This window comes from Vanellus vanellus (genome assembly GCF_965231255.1).
Source record: "Vanellus vanellus genome assembly, chromosome: 6".
Classification (NCBI taxonomy): domain Eukaryota; kingdom Metazoa; phylum Chordata; class Aves; order Charadriiformes; family Charadriidae; genus Vanellus; species Vanellus vanellus.
Genome location: NC_138911.1, coordinates 43,623,219 through 43,644,489, shown reverse-complemented (window position 1 = coordinate 43,644,489; position 21,271 = coordinate 43,623,219). Strand labels below are relative to the sequence as shown.

The 21,271-nt window shown below is 37.3% G+C and overlaps 1 protein-coding gene across 3 annotated transcripts in view; it reads left to right on the top strand.

Moving 5' to 3' along the window:
- RALGAPA1 (Ral GTPase activating protein catalytic subunit alpha 1) overlaps positions 1–21,271 on the top strand; it is a 135,097-nt gene that overhangs the window by 72,628 nt on the left and 41,198 nt on the right. For all 3 annotated transcript variants that reach the window (XM_082484899.1, XM_082484898.1, XM_082484897.1), the window contains 8 exons: positions 2,020–2,130; positions 3,118–3,186; positions 5,606–5,740; positions 6,482–6,665; positions 14,684–15,548; positions 17,073–17,144; positions 18,072–18,195; positions 19,812–19,967. In XM_082484899.1, coding sequence (XP_082341025.1) covers positions 2,020–2,130; positions 3,118–3,186; positions 5,606–5,740; positions 6,482–6,665; positions 14,684–15,548; positions 17,073–17,144; positions 18,072–18,195; positions 19,812–19,967 — 1,716 coding nt within the window. The remainder of the gene's footprint in view (positions 1–2,019; positions 2,131–3,117; positions 3,187–5,605; positions 5,741–6,481; positions 6,666–14,683; positions 15,549–17,072; positions 17,145–18,071; positions 18,196–19,811; positions 19,968–21,271) is intronic.

Genomic DNA, 21,271 nt, shown 5'->3' with positions numbered 1-21,271 from the left:
GTGCTAAACGTAGGTTATTTGCAAGTGCAGAGAAGGTTAAACTGCTAATATAACATCCAGAAAGCAATGGACCCTTGCAAAGACTAAAAGTATGGTAAGACTATCCTTCCAAGAAAAACCTTGACAGTTGGGTACCAGGCAGTGTGCCAGTTCATTCAAAGCTTTTTTGTTGTTGGTTTTTTTTTTCCATCAAGTAACTTTTACCAAATTATGTCCACAGTTACATTACTAAATATAAAATATCAAAGTAATGAATTCCTATGCTTTATAACATAAAGTATTTTCCAGAGGTAGAGAGCGGTGGGTGAAATGTTTGTAGCATCGCACAGCTCCCTTTGTGCCACATCTGAAGGCTGTTGGAAAAGAAGTCAGAACAAAGCAGCTTACTTGAACGGGGTGAATTGTTTTGCTGTCCAGCATAAACTCAGTGTTGCTGCTTGAAAATGTCCTTCCAGGGCACATAGCTCTATATGTGTCTATTCTAATGTGTCTGTGCATTCTTTTGAAATGTGATATATTGACCATGCTGGGTCAGATTTCGGAAGCAGATGAAGTGTTTGAGCTGTGTGGGCCAATCCCTGTATTCTTGATCAAAACTTCCTACCTGATGCTCTTCCCATGAATAAGAAAATTTGAGTGCACAAGATTTGAATTTTATTCATATTCATTACTTTATACCATTCAGCCTTTCTGTGGAATTTATGTCACCACTGACTTTTGTTCTCTTTCTTAAATTAAGAACAGAAAGAGGTTAATTAATTTGCATAAACTAGCACTAGAAATCACTCACTCATCTTCATTTTAGACCCTGATGATCCTCTTTTTAAAAAAAAAATTAAAAAATAAAAAGAAGAAAATGCGCCCTGTTTTTAAGTAGTGAATAGCTGATTATTCAAAGACTCTAAGAAGTCTCCAGGCCTTTCTCACAGGTAATTTTTTCTTAAATTCAGTGATCTGGATCACTCCAGAGCTACGTATTAAGCTCCTCTGGTTTGCCCACCCCTTTTGTCCTTCTCCAGTGACTTTGGGGTTTTCCTGCAAGCTTGTAAGGATGTTTCCAGCAAGCTGGACTTGATCTCAAGTTCTGTAATCAAATTTTTATGCTTTCAGTTTTATTTAATTTTTTTGTTGTTGTCACTCAAGCTTGAACATTAGAATCTGTACCTTGCTTGTACAGGGACGCAGTGAAACTGCGTCCACTGACAAATAGAAGTCAGAACAAGAATTAACTACCCTGTGTACTCTGGTTTCCGTCTCTCACAGAAGACTTACAAGATCCATTCATAGTCTTTCTTTATGCTTACATAGATACCACAAATAAAAAATGTTAATTAAAGCTTCATACTTTGTGCTGTTGCTTGTGCTTGTACCTTTTCTTTAAGACCTTCAGTGTGAATGATAAGAAGCTATCCCAGGACAGAGTTTTCTTCCAGTATATTTTCCACCTTTACATTTTTGCCATTCAAAAATTTTATTCTGGAATCCTTAATTTTCTGCTTACACTTCATTGCCTGGGCATTTCAGCTTTCTTAAAGTTTTTTTTTTTTTTAAGGTTTGTGAGATATACCCTTCCCTGAAAGGTTAATAGAACCGGACTGATTAAGAAAACAGTCTAAGAAGCCAAGAAATTATATCTGCAACATAATTACACTTTTCTGAGTTCAGAAGCAGACGGTTAGCCACCTTGCAGCACACACCTGTGACAGCATCACTGCTAAGTAAAGCAAGATTAAAACATATAAACTACTTTTTTTTATTGTTTTAATAATGCAGGAATTCTGATGTCACTCATCTTCACTGGAGAAATAGAATAGGATTTTTCATAATTAACATTTGGTTATGACTATGAGATAATTCCTTTTAAATTTTGTAAAATTTAATTCTGTTTCTCTGATAGACAGGTACGTAAGGAACTATACGTATAAAACCATCACTGAAATTCCTGACCACCTTACCACCTAATGTACTGTTATGGGAAATCATGTAGTAATCATTACTGTGCTGTGTTCTCTTTTCTAGTTTCCAAATAAAACAGTAGCCCAAGTTGCCTGCAGTATGCTGAACATGTTGATACATTATGTACATAGACTTCAAGTGTATCAAGCTGATTCACCTTTAAGAATTATTCAAGTAAGTAATTTTTTAAAATTTGAAATTTTAAATTCTTTTAAATGAATCACTAAAGTGTATTTCCCTGAAATTAAAATACCAGAGTATTGACAAGCATGTTTCACAAAGCATTGAAATAGTATAAGTATAATCTTACTGAACATTAAGAGTACGTGTTCACATCACACTTACTTGCTGACTCCAATATTAACATGTAAAATGGCTATATCACGCTTATTTTTTCTCAGATACAACTATGTCACTATTTACATGAGAATCTTGCCAATAAAGTCCATTTTTAAAAAATATTAAGTATCTTCAAATACGTTTATTTAAGTTTAGTGAGAAGGCGATTAAGTGATAAAATACGGGTCTGCAATTGTATTTTGCATAGCTGTATGCAAAACACTATGTATTAAAGTATTTCGGTATAAAGCAGAAATAATTATTTTGAATCCACTTTGAATAACAAGGAAGTACACTTGAGTCTGACTCTGAACCACAGAGAAAAGATAGAGGTCTCCCAGGTAACCGGAAAGAGAATTGTGTGGAAGCTTCTTAAGAGGTATAGCAGGCATTTCTCTGCTCCTCTGCAGTCATATTGTTGACTAAGTAGAGGCGGGGTGTTTATGAATTCTAGTAGTTCTAGGAAATAATGGAGCTCAAATAGCACCGTACACAAACCAACAGGTTCCTTTCTGCACCCGACAAGTGTGTTGAATCCAGTTCCCTTCCTGCCTGAATATTTGGAGTAGCTGTGTAATTTCATTGTCGCTAATGCACCTATGTCAGTCAAGCAGAATGTATTCCTTCAATGTCTTCTGCAAAATTCAAAGGACTGTATTTAAAACAAAGAGTGGCAAGGAATACTTTAATTGGTCTCAAAATAACTTTAATGGAATTTAACCACAAATCTAGTATTGTGCCACATTTACCTGCTTAAAAATTTATTTTAAACTTAAATATTTAAATTGTACTTTTAAAGAAACTATGTTATATTTTCCCCAGATTCTGATAGCAACTATTACCCATCTGCTACCCAGTACAGAAGCTTCCTCTTATGAACAGGACAAGAGGGTAAACATTTTTCATTTTTTTAACGTGTCAGTTTAATTGCAAATATGTGTGACGTAGCATTGTTGAAAAATTGAAGCTGTGCCTTAACGTGGGGATTCAGCTCTTTAAGTATAATATGGTATAGTCTTCTCAGAATTCTAGCAGTATTCCTTATGCAGGTGAATTTCTGGAGTTTTTGTAGGAAAATATTAACTGAGATTGGTTGATTGTTTTCAATAACTAAAAAGTCATCTTTTTCCTTATCCTCAGTGAACTTACAACCAAAGAAAGTAATGTAGACTTTTCAAACTTGTCATATAGTGAAAATAGATTCTCAATTTGTAAAGAATACCTTTCAAAGTATTTATTGATTATGATTTTTTGCACTTTCTATTTAAGTACATTCTTGAGCAGGATGGCCTGTAATCTTCAGATGAATTTGATTGTTGTCACCCTTCAAAATGATTGCTGTCTTTTCGTATTTTCAGTGGGCCCGAGTCCCCTAGCTAAGACAGGCTCTGTCTTCACCTGATACTCACAGTAGTACATGCTGAAAGCTGTGTCTCATTTGAATTATTTGGCTTTGCTCTTGGGCTGTGGGACACAGCAGTCATTTAAACTTGGGCCCTTTAGTGCGGTTTGTCTCTGGCAGCTCTGTCGTTCTGGGCCACCCGTTCCCACAGGAGCTGCCGTTCATCTGTTGCTCATTCACACAGTATCACAGTATGCTAGGGATTGGAAGGGACCTCAAAAGATCATCTAGTCCAATCCCCCTGTCAGAGCAGGAACACCTAGACGAGGTTGCACAGGAAGGTGTCCAGGCGAGTTTTGAATGTCTCCAGAGAAGGAGACTCCACAACCTCCCTGGGCAGCCTGTTCCAGTGCTCTGTCACCCTCACTGAGAAGAAGTTTCTTCTCAAATTTAAGTGGAACCTCTTGTGTTCCAGCTTGAATCCATTACCCCTTGTCTTATCACTGGTCGCCACTGAGAAGAGCCGGCTCCATCCTCATGACATTCCCCCTTTATATATTTATAAACGCTAATAAGATCACCCCTCAGTCTCCTCTTCTCCAAACTAAAGAGACCCAGCTCCCTCAGTCTTTCCTCATAAGGGAGATGCTCCACTCCCTTAATCATCTTAGTTGCCCTACGCTGGACTCTCTCCAGCAGTTCCCTGTCCTTCTTGAACTGAGGGGCCCAGAACTGGACACAATATTCCAGATGCGGTCTCACCAGGGCAGAGTAGAGGGGAAGGAGGACCTCTCTCGATCTGCTAACCACCCCCCTTCTAATACAGCCCAGGATGCCATTGGCCTCATTTTGGCCCCCAGAGCTCCATTTCGGCTCTCCTATCTGCTTGTGAGAAGTCAGGGGCTGTTGTAGACTACAGTGGTAATTCAAGCTGGCCACCTTTCCACTTGAGGATGCTTCCCATAATTAAAAAGGTTTCCCCATGATCTAGTGCTGATCATTGTATGTCAAATATCATATTGAAAATTGGCTTACCTAGTTTGACAATCTCAGTCCTAATGGGTTTCTTAAAAATTGGTTTAATATAAAAATACTCAGAGCCCTTCATCATTAGTTTTATTATATGCCGCCTCTGAGAGACAAACTTGTAATGTATTATGTGAAATGAGTATGATGTTTGTGTCATTTATTAGTAAATTAGGTAAGTGAATTTTCTTTGAAAGACTTTTATTTAACTTGGGAAATATTTTAGAGAATCTTGCAGCTATTTATCTGAATTGTTTCCTCTTCCACAGCTAAGTTTTAAAAATTAAAAATAATTATTTGAAGCCAGTAAGTTATTAATAATTTGGGGTGTATGTGTCTTAATCTAATTCTGTTCTACAGTCTTTAAAAACATCCCCTAGAGGGAGTTGGTTCTTTTGCTGACTGAGTAGCCTACAATACAGAAAGCAGTTGGATTTCTTTCAGATGGTACCTGATGCTGTGTAGTATTATTGACATGTCATGAAGGAAATTCTGTGTTATTTAGAAAGCACTAAATGCAGCTGAAATAGTTCAGTTTTGTGTAATCCTTGATTCACTTTACAGTGAGGTTTGTGTGCAGAATAGTGCATCAGGCTTAATTTGTACCTGTGTAATCTGTCATTTTAAAAACAGCATCCTACAAATCAATTTTGAAAAATCATGAGCATCCTCTTAAGCACAGTATCTGCCCACAGACTTACTGTGATGAGAAACTGTTGTATGGATGGTCTTTGTTAAATGTCTCAGTAGCCAAAGTTTTTACTGATGCTGTAAGATTTGAAGATACAGTAGCTTTTAAACAAGTGTGACCTGCTGTTACTGCAGAAGGTTGACTCTACTGAACTGAGAAAAGAAAGTAAAACAGAGACGTAAAATACAGTGATAAATGCGAAGTAGTAGGTGCTGGTTTAATTGATTTGTAATTGAAGGTGTTTGTTCCAGTTGGTGGTTTCTTTACTTCTGTGCTTATTGGATTGGATAATGGCCTTGCCATTAAAGACCTTGCTGCAGCCTCTTCACGCTACAGGAGCAGAAAATGATAAGACTGAAAGATCCGTTCTTAATTGTATATATAAGGTACATTTTTCTTTACTTGCTAAATGTGAATTTCTATGTATGGAGGTAGGAAGTGAAGACAGAACTTTTCTGTAAATTGATTTGCGTTCTACTACTGACATGGGGTGTGCTGTCTTAGTTCTTGTATGTTTTACTATAACTGCTTGATCTTTGGTATATTTGGAATTGTTAATTTTGTGTTCTATTTTATGATGTTTAACCAAGTTACTTTTTGTATGTCATACCAGTAGCAGACATTTGTTTAGCAGCTATACGTTTAAGACAGACGAGGAAGTAGCTTTTTTATACCAAGCCATTTTATTTAGCAGTAAGCAAAGTAGAAAGCACTAAGTTATAATTGCTGTCTGTAGGGATACAGAACAAAGAGAGGTTTGGTGGTTGTTTTTTTTTTTTGCAAGGGAAGGGGATTAAAACCTCCAGCAGCTTAGACCTAGCGTATGTAATTAAAGAAGATAGGAGATCTAAAAATAAAGGTAGCTTAGTGATTTGTTGTAAGTTTTGTTCCTTGATTCTTTATTGTTAAATTCCACTTCAGTGTAGACACTGTTTTAACAATTTTATTTGCAGACCAGGGTTTGTTTCTGTAAATATTAAGCATCTAAAATTTTCCAACATTTTGTCCTGCATACCCAATTCTAATAAATCAATTAAAAAATGGAAATAAAAGTAAACTTCATTACTTATAAAACAGTGAGGTAGAATTTCAGTAGGTTATGTAATGAAATTCTGGTTTTGTTCTAGGTTCTCCATGGATGTGTCTATGGGTCTCAGTGTTTTAGCAACCCTAAATATTTTCCTCTAAGCCTTTCTGATTTGGCATGTGTGGATTATGATCCTTTTATGCATTTAGAAAGCTTGAAGGAACCGGAACCACTGCACTCTCCAGACTCGGAGCGGTCTTCTAAACTTCAGCCAGTCACTGAAGGTTTGTCAAACTGCCTAAATACATTTTCTTTCAAAAAGATTTTATCTTGGTTTCCAGTATTGAAGTGTTTGTCTAAAGCATAAGTTTTAAATTATACCTAGACACTGGGTAAGAACCATTAGTATGGAATGAGCTAACATAATTTTGAGCAATTACTGTTCAATTAACTGAAATAAGTATCTTCTGAACAACATGAAGATTGATTTGATATGGATTCTCCTGTGCTCTGTGTATCAGCAAAAAGTGTTAAGTACTGCAACATGGATAAATGTTGCTTTTCAATTTACTTTTAGTAAATTAATTTATTTTTTTCTTAATTTTGCTCCTGTTTCTAAGAATATTTTGGGGGGTTTAAATTTTTTTCCTGTCTGAGCTTGCAATATTGAAATCTTGCTGTGATTTTTTTTTTAGCCTATCATAATTTGTTGTCGAGCTGTTTACACTGCTTAAAACTACAGTTATCTAAAAAGAGAGAAATTTTCTTTCATCTGCTTAGAACCTTAAGAGACCCAGGAATTAGCATTTTCTTCACAACTCAAAAATAAAAATAAAGAATCAAGAAACTAAGCTATAGAGGAGTAGCGTATATTATGCAGTGTATCCAGTAAATATCAAATGGCTACATTGGGAAGAAAAATGAAAAAGATGAGATTAATACTGATACCAGAAACTCTGTGTAGTGCTATTCTCCCTCCATATTAAGTTGTTCCATTTAGGCTTCCTTAAAGGTATTAAGAACCAGATAAATGCAGAAGCTCTTTGTAGCAGCTGTGTGCTAACAGCAGGTGATTTTGTGGTCTGTAGTGACTACGTGCTGTTTTTTATGTAGAGAAAATGGCTAATCATTGTGCCCTTGTCTAAGGCATGCTTCATCATCCTCAAGTACTTTTTTGGCCAAAGAATTCTAAACATAGAGCTGTCCCCTAATAAGCTCAGTATTGGATTGAACAAGTCTGATTTGAGAACTATTGGCAGGAGGAGCTGTAATTATTAAATTTACTGAAGAATGAAGCAAGGTACTATAGTTGGCTTTTTGTCAAATGGCTGTGGTCTTATTAGTAAAAAGTAATCATCTGCTGGGTCAGAATGAAAGAGGCTTCGAAGGATTCATTCTGTCCTAATTACAGTCTCACCTATACATATTATGTAAAGCTAATATTTAAAGCATTTGCCAAAATTAACTTCCACTGCATGTTCTATTACAGTGTAGTGAATTGTAGTAGCTTTTTATGCCTGGCATCTTTTGTATTCTGTAATAATCTGTAATTATGGGTTAGCAGCAAATGCTGTGTGGCTTGTTTAATCTGACAATCTGAAAAGACAACCCTGAATACATTTCTCTTTAAATGAGTGTAGTTGCACAAAGCCTTAGCATTGATATCTTCATTTTGCATTTCCGTATGTGATCTGTTCTTTTATGATTTCTTGTTAAATTTCTAAATAAAAGTAATTTCAGATGTTCCTTTTATCTCTCCAGATAAATTAAAGAAGCCCCATCTGTTTTTAAAGTTTCAGGGCTCTGGAATTGTAAGTCAGATCCTGAAATTTAATTGGCAAATGACGGCATTATCATGCAACCCTGGTCTTGCAACCTTGGCGCTTCTGGTCCACATTGCCAGGCAGAGAATAAAATTGGCAGTGCTTAACCGATCGCACAGCATCTGTTCTCCCTGGCATTGTTGGAGGAGTGAGAGGAGTAAAGTTAGTGGGTAACAGCCAGTCTGGGACTCAATCAAGACAGGGGGTCAATTAGTGCAAGCTAGCAGCAGAGCAGTATGCCAATGGGTCAGCCTCTTTTTTGGTAGAGTAAAAGCACTATCATGATACCTTTTTTGAAGGACTGGAAATGGACAGGGCGGCAATTATAGGGAAATCAGGGAAGTTCTACAAAGACAGGGTGGGGATTGCTACACTCTTTCCTTAGGTCACAAGCAAAGTTAAAAGTACTGAAACACCAGAATTCTTAAGACAGAGTGGTTTTGATCAGTTTGACAGATGTGATTGACATACCCTTGTATGCCTCCCGTTGTTCAAGATCAGATCCATCACAAGTTTTATGGGCAGGACCTATTGAGAGGCTGGAGTAAACCCTGCAATAAACGTCAGGGCAAATATTTGGTAAATCTTCTGGAAACAGGCGATGGGGGGAGAGAAGAGGACTGTTCCCCTCTCTGTTTCAGTAACTTTCCAAGCGCTGTCTCTCACAAGGAATCTGTTATACCTAGGATTATCTGTGAAATTGTCTTTGTCCTTTTTTCTGTAGGTTTCAGGTAAAGTGGTAGATTGCAGTACAAGATACACAAAGAATAATTTTGAAATTAAGTGTTAAGTGTATTGAAGTGTTACATTTAAACCAGAATGAACTTTTACCAGCTGACAACAAGGACGTCAGTAGGAAGTTTTTCTTGCATCATCAGAACTTGCAGACAGCAAGTCTGTGGTGCTTTCGTACATCCAAGGAATCACGGGCTTGTCTGCATGAAGCTGATGAACCGATCTGCTAGCTATTATCAACAACAGCTTCCTCTAGCTACAGTACAGGGATGTATATACAAGAGCTGCCTGTGCTACTTAACCCCACCTAACTAGCCTGGATCCAGTGAAACACTGACAAGAGGTATGCTTTCCCCAAGGATAGTATAGCACTGTAGCCATTCACTGTACAGTTTAGATGTGCAAAAGCTAACTTGGACTGCACTGGGCCGTGATCTGTTTACCTGCTTCTTGTCTTTTACCTGTCATTACATGACCATGAATATTTATGAGGGAGAATTAGAATGGAACCTCTCCTTAAAAGCTTTTCTGCTTTTCATATTAAATGATGCAGACATTTAGGAAAAAGTAACATTGAGGTTTTTGTGACCCTTGTATTGACAGGAAAATAGGTAGCATTAAACAAAAAGTGCTATACATCTACAGGGTTGTGATCAGTGGCACAGAGTCTAGTTGGAGGCCTGTAACCAGTGGTGTCCCCCAGGGGTCAATACTCGGTCCAATTTTGTTCAATATGTTCATTAATGACCTGGATGAGGGGACAGAGTGTATCCTCAGCAAGTTTGCTGATGATACCAAACTGGGTGGGGTGGCTGACACCCCAGAGGGCCGTGCTGCCATCCAGTGTGACCTGGACAGGCTGGAGAGCTGGGCAGAGAAGAACCTAATGAGGTTCAACAAAAGCAAGTGCAAGGTCCTGCACCTGGGGAGGAAGAATGCTAGGCACCAGTACAGGTTAGGGGCGGACCTGCTGGGAAGTAGCTCTGAGGAGAAGGATCTGGGGGTCCTAGTAGACAGTAAATTATCCATGAGCCAGCAATGTGCCCTTGTTGCCAAAAAGGTCAATGGAACCCTGGGCTGCATAGGGAAGAGTGTGGCCAGTAGGTCGAGGGAGGTCATTCTCCCCCTCTACTCTGCACTGGTGAGGCCACAACTGGAATACTGTGTCCAGTTTTGGGCTCCCCAGTTCAAGAGGGGCAGGGAACTGCTGGAGCGAGTCCAGAGAAGGGCAACTAAGATGATTAAGGGCTTGGAGCATCTGCCTTATGAGGAAAGGCTGAGAGAGCTGGGACTCTTTAGCCTGGAGAAGAGAAGGCTGAGGGGAGACCTTATTAATGTTTACAAGTATCTAAAGGGTGGGTTGAAGGAGGATGGAGCCAGGCTCTTTTCCATGGTTCCAAGTGACAGGACGAGGGGTAATGGGCACAAGTTAGAACACAGGAAGTTCCATTCAAATACACAGAAAAACTTCTTTACGGTGAGGGTGACAGAGCACTGGCACAGGCTGCCCAGGGAGGTTGTGGAATACCCTCCTCCTCTGGAGATTTTCAAGACCCGCCTGGATGCAGTCCTGAGTAATGTGCTTTAGGCAATCCTGCTTTAGCAGGGGAGTTGGACTAGATGATCTCTAGAGGTACCTTCCAACTCTGAAACTCCGTGATTCCATGATCTTGTCCCTGCTCATTGCAGGGGGGGTGGACTAGATGACCTTTAAAGGTTGCTTCCAACCCAAACTATTCTATGATGCTATCAACTTCTAATGTTAATAGGTAGCAAAATCAGACTATTGAATAGTGTCTAGTCATAAGGAAATAATATTTTATGGGATTTTTTTTTCAGTTATAGGCAAAACCTTTTTGAAACCTGTTCTTCATAGATAACAAATCTGTTAGAGTTGTGGTTGGAAGGTAGTAGTTGCATTGGATAGATACAGTGGTTCACCAGTTGTTGATTTCATGGAGTTTCCCCCATTTGTCATATTTCTCCAAACATATTTTGAACTTTTTTGCATAGATCAATCATTTTTCCTAATATATTTCATTTTCTAATGAAAAAGTTTCCTACATCTGATGTTTAGTCAGAAATGTTTATTTAAAAATTAGAAATGTAAAGTACTTTTCTTTTAAGCCTTTGCTCTTTGCCTTTTTACTGAAAGGAGACAAAGTGCACTTTTTAAAAAACACTTTATACATGATGCATCCAGATTAGCACAGTTTGTGTTTTGTGAGGGATATTCTAGAGATGGGTTCTCTAACCGCATCTCTCTATACCTGAAACTTAAAATTAGAAAGGAGTGAGACTTCTTTAAGTAAATGTAAAATTTGCTTAGCTAAACTGGACTCTCTTATGCTCCCTCTACACGTAATGGAGAAAGAGAAGAGTTTAAAGAGAGTGATTCATCCCATTTCTCCAATTTGGGCTTGTAACTGGGATGAATCAGTCTGTACAGGTGCATCATTCTTTAGATAGCTAAAAGGGTGAGGAGAGTTAAATTCTACCCTCAGTCATTAATTTTCCTTCTACTACGTAACTGTAGCTGTTTAAAGCTGTTCAGCCAAAGTAGAATTAAAGAGTTAACAACACACCTTAAGGAAATTCAGGAATCCTCCGTTCATGCCACTGATACAAATTAGCAGTTATGGACCTTCAGCCTTCTCACAAAAGAGGTAATTTCAGGGACTGAGAAAAATAGCCAATATAACATGCTAGAAGCAAATTACCAAGTGATCATGTACACGTATAAATTACAGTGCACAAGCAAAAGACTGTACCGTTGTAAAGAAAGCAGAGATGTGTTCACTCAGGAAGACAGGTTGGCAAAGCAGCCAGCTAGACTGCTTTAATGTGTAACGGTATGGCTAGTTTGTAGAATTTGTGGTAAAGCTGTGATGGCTTGCATTATTACGTATTTGGATCTGCCCTCCAGAAACAAAGAGCATGGTTTAGGTGCTCATTTTAAGAATTCTAATATATTGAATGTCCAGTTGTGCCTGATTGTAGAGATGTGCTTCTAGGAACAAACTACTAATATGTACCCTTTAAGATGTGAATTTAATTTAAAACTCTCATATTTTCAAAAAGCGTTACTGGGTTTGGGTTGGTTGGTTGGGTTTTGTGTTGTTTTTTTTTTGCTAAGGGAAACCATTGCCAAAATCTGATTTGCTGTGTGGCAAAAATGTTTTGAGACTGCTTTATTTTATTTCAACATAACAGGTTACATCTTACAGTTTGCTTTTCAGTATGCTTCTCTTAAGACTTCTGATTTAAGTTCTCAGTGTCATTTTTAAATCAACAATTCTGTGTTCTGAGCGAAGACTATGAGAAGTACTGTAGTCATTTTATCAAAGAGGCAATGACATATTCATATCCCAATTCTTTTATTTTCTTATTTTTATTCAAGAGTAAAATTTTCAGAGAAAGACTGTGGTAGGACTCAGATTGAACCTTCCAAATGTAAACTCGGTGTTTCTCTCTTTGTATCACCTTTCTTGTCCCTTAGGCTCCAAAGGGAGTAAATTCATGTACACAGGTACAATGCAACCATGGTCAGGTTTGAGAGCTATAGGGTTTGCCACGAAGCAGTAGTAGTAATAACTTATATGCTAATAGGTCCCTCTCGTTTCTTCAGGTTTTGCTGCAGAACTTAACTCAAGGTATTTAACCTACAGTGTGAGAGACTTCAGACAGCTGGAAGGCTCACATGTCTTTGCTCCTAGGAACCTGAAAAGAGCATTACCATGCTTATCTGTGCATTGCCAAGTGCTAAACGCTTGGCATAAATGTCCTGACAAAGACGAGCCAGCCTCTGCATTGTCCGGGTGCTGGTTAATACCACACTGATAAATTATTCTTCGAGCATCCAACTTATTTTCTCTTTGTCATGTATAAACTTGCTTACAGATGCTTCTTATGTTTCAGCAGATGGCACTGTAACTTAATTTCCTTGTATGCTGTCATTATCTGGACGTTTAATTCAGCTTCACTGAATGTTTTTGTTTGTAAATTTTTAAACCTCAAGAATGTTATAGGTAATAAAAATACAATATCTAATTTGTTTATATTAGTTTTCAAGGCCTTATTTTATCAAAATATTTGAGTTTATCTGAGTTTTGGAATAGCATAAAAATTAAGTTGATTTTGCATATTTGATATTAACAGGATTAAATGTTTCCCTTTTTGCAGTTCAGATCTAGTGCTCCCTAAAGGTAGAGAAGAGCCAGAATCCCAGATGCCTCTTACATGCTTTACCCAAATCTTGTGGGGAAAAAAAAGAGGCAAATATATATAAATTGTTTACTTTTGCAGACAGAGAATGCATCCGGTGCTTCAGAAACTAAAGATCTGTCATGACAGTCAGTATGCATTACAAATTTGCCTTTATTTTTCCAGTTAAACCAAGTAAGACACCTTAAACTGCAAAAAGGAATTTGTTAAACAATAGTTTTTATTGTGTATAAATACACCATATAAAGGGAGGTGAGTTCATTATACCATATTTACACATCTAAAAGGTTAGGTTCTCTCAGTAAATACTGAATGAAAAAGTAACACAGTTCAGAACATTCTAGTTTGATTGATTTTTTGGTGAGGAAGAAGGTGGAAAGCGTTTGCAGCAGTTTTCAATGTTTAATATAGTTTAAAATTTATGATGTAATCCTGAGGAATACAGTGTTGATTTATCTTCCCCTTGTAAATCCCAAATGCAGGGCATCCAGGTCCTGTTAAAAAAGTGAGGCTACAGAAATCAGTGCTTTGCCATATTGATCCTGTTTTCTCTTCTACCTGTGGTCTTGTACAATATAATACTTTTATGTATGGGTTCTTCAGCGGGTACTCTGAGCGGTTGAGGGTTGTGTGCCTGACAGAGTCTCTTTGAGCAGCTTTGTACTTCATGGGTAATGTAGAGTGGATTTGATAGAAGAATCCAATAACAAGAAAGTACTGGGTTAGCAGGGCGTGGTATAAACATTAAGAAATTTCTTTTGTGAATTTAGATAAAATTGCATGCAAGTGGAAGGTATGCAACAAAGAAGGAGGTCGCAAAACCATATTGAAATACCAGTGCATCTCACAAGGTTAATTTCATATAAGATGGGCACAATTAACTTCTCTTTCTCCCTCTAAGTTTTTCCAGCCTTAAAATGCAGTTGGGGCATGACGTTTGATTTTTTGAAAATTTTGCTACTGTAAGATTGTGTTCAATGTGGCCCGGTCTTTGACTTGGTACTTTAAAATCATCCAGTGTTATTCTCAACCTAACCTACAGCTATATGCTCCCTGGGGAAATTAAGATGGATTAGAGGTTTTGTGCATCTATGTTCCTTTGTTTTTCAGAATGTAATGATGTGTATAAATATAAAAATCTGCTGCAGTTGGGAAATGAACTTCTTACAACACAATTGTGATCTCTACTTCATCAGCAATTCAAGATTTATTTTCACTAGATTAAGAAATAATGTATTTTAGAAGAACCGTGCTGATTACAAAGCTATGGTAAAGGAGGTACAGTAGGCTGTAAAATAATTAATATGCTGCTTTAACTATTTTATGATTTTTCACACTATTTATATGAGACCAGCGTTCATCAAAATACATACTTTCCACTAGTGAATTGGCTATATCCTAATCTTGCAGTGCTTATTCTCTGTTTAGAACTCACAAAGAAGGTGAGACCAAAACCAATACATAAATCTGTGGGGTTTTTCTGAACTCTTCTTTCAAAACCTGTGTTCTTTCTTTCGCAGTGAAAACTCACATGCAACAAGGATTAATTTCTGTTGCTGCTCGTACTGTGATAACACATCTAGTCAACCACTTAGGCCACTATCCTATGAGTGGAGGTCCTGCTATGCTAACCAGTCAAGTGTGTGAAAACAACGACAATCCTTACAGTGAAAGTCCTGAACTTTCTCCTGAACTTTTTGAGAACCCAAACCTTCAATTCTTTGTGTTAAACAATACTTCCCTGGTGTCTTGCATACAAATCCAAGCAGAAGACGACATGCCTGGGGGAGGACTGTCTGCTGGACTTGCATCTGCGAATTCAAATGTTAGAATTATAGTGCGTGATCTATCTGGCAAATACTCGTGGGATTCGGCCATTTTGTATGGACCATCATCTTTATGTGGATCTTCACAACAGACTTCTTTTGCACTTTCATTGTCTCAGCAAGACAAACCAGAAGATGCTTTTTCATCATTTGAGCATGTGGAGGATGTATCTGCAAGAGATGGAATTACACTCCAAGTAAAAAGGAAATTTAGAGACACTGTACCAACATGGGATACCATTAGGGATGAAGAAGACGCCCTTGATGAGCTCCTGCAGTATTTGGGTGTTACAAGCCCTGAATGCTTGCAGAGAACTGGTGTCTCACTCAACATTCCTGCTCCCCAACCAGTCTGCATCTCAGAGAAGCAGGAGAACGATGTCATCAATGCAATTCTGAAACAGCACACAGAAGAGAGGGAGTTTGTTGAAAAGCATTTCAATGATTTAAATATGAGGGCTATGGAGCAGGACGAGCCGACCTCACAAAAGCCCCAGTCAGCATTTTACTACTGCAGATTACTACTCAGTATACTGGGAATGAATTCTTGGGATAAAAGGTAAAGAGAAAAGCCTCACAATTTAAGAACTTTCTTTTAAGGAATTGTGCTGTTCTTACCATGTAATGATAGTTGATCATAGAGCGGGTTAAGCCAAAAATACTCCAGGCCAGCCAACAAAAGAGGAAAAGGGACGTGCAACTAAGGGGAAAATGGGAGTTTTCTTCTGCGCTTCAACCTGTCATTTAGAGAGACAGAAAGGAGGAACCTGTTGCCTTTATTGCTATTTATATTCTTTCCTTAGAACAGTGTTGGAAGGCGAATTGAAGGAGTGATATCTTTTCTAATAATCCTTTCACCAACTGTACTAAGGGGTACTACCATGGGTAAAGAAGGCATCTTTTTTGCTTTCTTTGCTTCATGTGTATTCCTGCAAAAAGCATTACCTTTCTGTGCCAGAGTGAGACTCTGGGAGTGCCGTGTTCTCAGCTATTGTGTTGCTGGACAGTGTCCTGCCGCTTTGCCTGCTAAGAGCACGCTTGCATGCAGCCTCAAAGCATTGCATCTGTGTTAGCTAATGAGAAGGACGCGTCCCCTACTATTTATTTCAGCATTGGCAATGTTTGGGTATTGTTTGGGTATTGTTTAGAACAACAGCAGACCAGGCAGGTTCAGTTAGAAAAGTAGTGTCTCTGTTTACATTATTATTTTTGTGGGGGTGTGGTTAGGTGTATGCATGTACATGCGGGTATGTGCAAATATTAACATCCTAGAATTTAAGGGTCTTTCTGAAATCTTCTTTTACCATAGCTGTCAAATTCATATTAGAGGCATCGAACTATTTTCTTACCGTAAAGAGAAATGGATATTCTGTAAAACAAAAATAATCTGTGTCACTGGAATCGGACAAAATTTTGGTGCTATAACCCTTCTTATTTGGGTCTTTAATTCCTCAAGGCAGTCTGGTTTTGAACAGTACTGCTCTTAAACTCGTTCCACTGTGTTTTGTGGGAAACATCTTGAGTGCAGTTTAAAAGAAATGAAAAGTGCCTTTCTTGCTCTAGCATATTGTTTTGTTTTTTCTTTAAATTGTTGCAGCTGGGTGGTTGACTAGTGAGCTGTGTTCTGCTCTCTTCTGCAATTCAGAATAGTAAAAGCTCCATGTTTAATGTACTAACTCCCTAAGACAGTAGATTATGGAAGTACCTTTTGTCACTAAGCATATATATTATGGCCTAGTAAAGTGTGCAGCTTATATATGTGCCAAAGGAAGTTCTGTCTTTTCTTCTGTAGAGAAGAGGTTGATCGCAGTTGAATCCAATAGTTTGACAGAAGAAAGTGGAAAGAAGTAAAGGTTGTACTCGGAGCTATAATGGATATAGAAGATTTTCTGGAGTAAAAAAAGTTGCTTGCATATTTTTTAAAAGATATTTTAATATTTTATATAAGAAAGGACTGTTGAAAAGGCAAAAGCATTCATTGACTGTTCTTGAATGGACCTGGAAATGTTCTTGTACCATTCTTGTATTGTTCTGTATCCATCAGTGAACAGGTGATAAAAGAGTTACAAATTTCTCTGTTTAGAAGGAGCTTTCATCTCCTGAAGAAAAATGAGAAGTTACTTCGAGAACTCAGAAATTTGGACTCAAGACAATGGTAAATTCTTTTAATGGCCACCTACTTATTTGTTTTAAGTGTGCTTGTATTTAGATAGCATTAATAGCGTAGATGTAAGAGTTGAACTAATTTTTAAAACAGTTTTGTAAATTATTCATGTCTTTTGCACTGTATTGTAGTTATTGGTGTTATATTCAAGTTACATTGGTGTTATTTGTAGAGTGAAACTACAAGTAGAATGTCATGGGATGTAACAAACTTCAGAATAACTTAAAACTATGAACATTTGTATGCATAACATGGAATAGTTTTAAACCTTGATATATCAAAGTCTCCACATTTTAAGCTCTGGGTAATGGTTTAGCTGTTTTCCAGTGCTGTTAGTATTTGAAGACATGGCATTCTAGTTGGAGTTTTAGTACAGAATTAAAAACTTTTAATTGTTCTTGTAGAAATTGAAATAAAATCCAGTGGAGGTTTTAGAAGCGTGAGAAACCACCTTCAGTTGCTCCAGTGTCTCACAGCAAGCTGTGAACAGAAGACATTGCTGTAGTACTTAACGGTTCTTCATTCAGCTGCATAAGACATATTTGCCACAGCATTCACATGGCAGTGTTGTTAATGGGCAGTGCAGTGTTGATAATAATGCCTGTGTTACAGGTTTGGCTCCTTTCGGAGGCCCAGCTAACTCCATTAGCAATTGGTACTGCCAACACCGTCCTACATCTTAGAAGTGATGAAAGGGGTAAATGCTGTTCATGTATAGCAAAACTTAGGGCTCCAGAGATGACCAGACTAGAAGAGAATGGGAATATGGAAGTATAGAAGGTATTCAAAAAGAAGCCATATAGTTATACTTTACTTCCACTATCTTTTTAAAAGCCATGCTCTGTGTGTACTGTTTGCACACTTTGGTTTTGTGTTAGTAAAGGCACTGTCATGCAGTGACCATCCTCTGTTTTACAGCCGAGAGACACACAAGATCGCAGTGTTTTATGTTGCTGAGGGACAAGAAGATAAACACTCCATTCTTACTAATACTGGGGGAAGTCAAGCCTATGAGGATTTTGTAGCTGGTCTTGGCTGGGAGGTATTTATTAAAACGTTTTTATCCTAAGTTTGTTTACAGAGAAAATTACAAAGTACTGAAATACACTGTTTTGCAAGTAGGATGTAGAGAAGAATTCTGGTTTTAATTTCATTACAAATACTAGATCTTTAATTTTAAGCTCTTTTAATTTAAGAAAGTTTGTGCAGGCAGAGGTGATTATTTAATGTGCAGTCCTGTACTTGGCTTTCAGGGACTGATTAGGAGCCATCTTGATTTGCCTGTAGGCCTGTAACATGTTAAGTCCATTGAAATTTGAGATTTGCTCAAATTTGGGAATCCAAAAAAGAAAAATGTGAGCTTCTCTCATGTTCCTTTCTTGCTACTTTCACCTGCAGGCATGTGTCTGTTCATACACTCCACGCCATGTCTCTTCTAGCAGTTAGAAATACTGTGATGTAGCCCATCATCTACATGGACCTGCAACTCTTTAGTCACTAGTTAGATACTGTTACGAAGATTTCCTTTTTTGCATCCTTTCTTTCCGGCTGTACAGGATTAACTTCAGTTGTAAAGTTCAGCTTGGCACCGCCGCACAGAATTACAGGAGTCAGTCCTGCTCCTGGCTGGCTGCATACGAATGTGCAGGTTTTCTCTTCCTCTGGCAACTTGTATTCATCAAGAGTGTCCACATGAGTGTCCACCTTGTTCTTTGCCTTCCTTCTTAGGCATATAAGAGCACTACTAGATTAGCAGTGTGGGTAATGGCTCTGACTTTCCCACAGGAACAGAGGAAAACTGCTAGAAGTCTGCTGACTGTCACAAACATAGATGTTCATTTCTCACATTCCTGATTCTTCAGGAGAAAACAAAATCACATTAGTGTCTTCAGATATCCTTCTTTAGTGGGTTAATTCTCTTAACCTTTATTACCTAGATTAAAGAATTGCTAATTTGGATTAATATTCTATGATGAGACATCTAATATTTTAACCTCTTAACATTAAATTCTGGATCTTTTATTAACATAAAAGCAAATATATCCCATCTGAGATATAACTTTCTTTAGGCACTGCTGTAAAAGTGAAATAGCGCATTAAGCATGCTTATTTATTTCAGTGTCAAACTATTTCCCATAGAACTAAGACTTAAAAACTTATTTATGAATTATCAGTTAGTCTCCTGTGATTTTTTTTCACATTCATAGAATGAAAATTTCTCAGGAAAAGATATGGAAGGTAACAAGGCAAATTAAAATTGGCTGTCTTGCAGGGTTTCTTCAGAGCTCAGGTTGGGGCTGATGATCACAGAATTTTAAAAAATTCAAAAAGCACATGTAAATGACTCCAGTCAACTGATCAGGGAATAGTGCACCAAATATTCATTTGCACAACCTTTCTCTTTCTCTGACCTTGTCTTCCTAGCAGCATCCATAGTGACCTTGGAATATAGAATGCCACTGCACTGCAGTTGATTATTTTCAGTCTAGGCAGCACATCTGAGGTCTTTTAGATAAGCATAACCGTACTGTTGTGAAAAGAGTCTTCGCTTTTAAAAATTCAGTTGAAAGTGCGCTTTAAAAAATATTCTGTGTAAAGAATGTATTTATCACCCAATTTTCTTTTTTCCTCCTAATGCTTCCCCGGCTTTACTTCTAGGTGAATCTTACAAACCATTGTGGCTTTATGGGAGGACTGCAAAAAAACAAAAGCACTGGGTTGACCACTCCATATTTTGCTACCTCGACAGTAGAAGTAATGTTCCATGTGTCAACAAGAATGCCTTCTGATTCAGATGACTCTTTAACAAAAAAGGTAGGTGTTTCTGAGTAACAGATTTTCTTTTGGTAGTGAATACAGAGAAATTATAGTCAAGAAAATCAGGTAACTTTTCTAAAAAAAAAAAAAAAAAACCAAAACCCAATAAAAATCATAATACCTTTAGCTGCTAATAGTTGGTATTTTACTGAAGTAGGTTAAGCCATATAAATTATTCTTTACCAATTTCTAATTTTGCCATACTGGTGATTTTTGCCATCATTGCAAATGTTGGCAGGGTCATGTGTGTACTGGTGAAAAATGAAGGGAGGTAATGGTTTGTGTAGAAGAAAAAGCATTACATCTGAATGATGTTTTAATGCTTTGAGACTTCAAATGCCAATTAATAAATATGTGGTTAGTACTCTCTAAGATGACTTTTTATTCACTTAAGAGTCACGTGCAGTCTATTAACATAATTTTCTCTTCCAAAAAAAGTTAAAAATATTAAGAATTTGACAATGTTTATTGTATATAAGGTGTCTTGTCTTAGAGAAGGCAGCAATGCTCAACAGTGATAAGATCTCTCATAGCCACATTAGGAAAAAAATGGTTTTCTGTATTGGTATTTTTTTCTTTAGAATTTAATAAATTCCATGTTAGTGATAATAAGTTACAGTCTCAAACATGTGCCCTATTATAAATGAACAATTGGCTATCATTAGACTGTCCCCTGTTCTGCGTACATACATCTTCAGATGTGCTAATCCATTCAGTAGACACATTAATGAGCACTGGTTGAAGTGTAATATTGGAGGAACTGAAGCTGGTTGACCTCAGCATGGAGTTTAATACTTGTAATTAAATTAGGCAGTAGACAGTTAGTAAAGAGAGAAATAGCCATGCCTCTGGCAAGCTTCAATTATTAATGACTTTTTTGTTCTTTGTGTTCAACTTGAAGAAAAAGATATTATTGTTATTATAGACTGACTATGAGTTCTGACTTCTCACTGTCGCATCCTAGGTTGGTTTGTTTGGTGTTTTGGTTTTTTTTTTAATTAAAAAATGTTTTTTTCTTGTATGCCAATGGTACTGGGTCCTTTCTGTTCTTTATTTCCTGAAGCAGAGCCAGGGTAATAACTTAGGTTGTTAAATGATTTATAAAAGTTGTTTAATAGCAAAAATAACTAATTTTAAAATAAGATGGTTGCTATTGTTCTAGTATAGAACAGTGTGTATATCTTTTTTTTTTTTTTCTAAGTTGACTGGCTTCTGTATTTGTTAAGCAGAAACTTAGTTTTCTAAAATATAGCCTGTAATTATCCTTACAATGTTTGTTTACAATCTGTTTGAATTAGAGC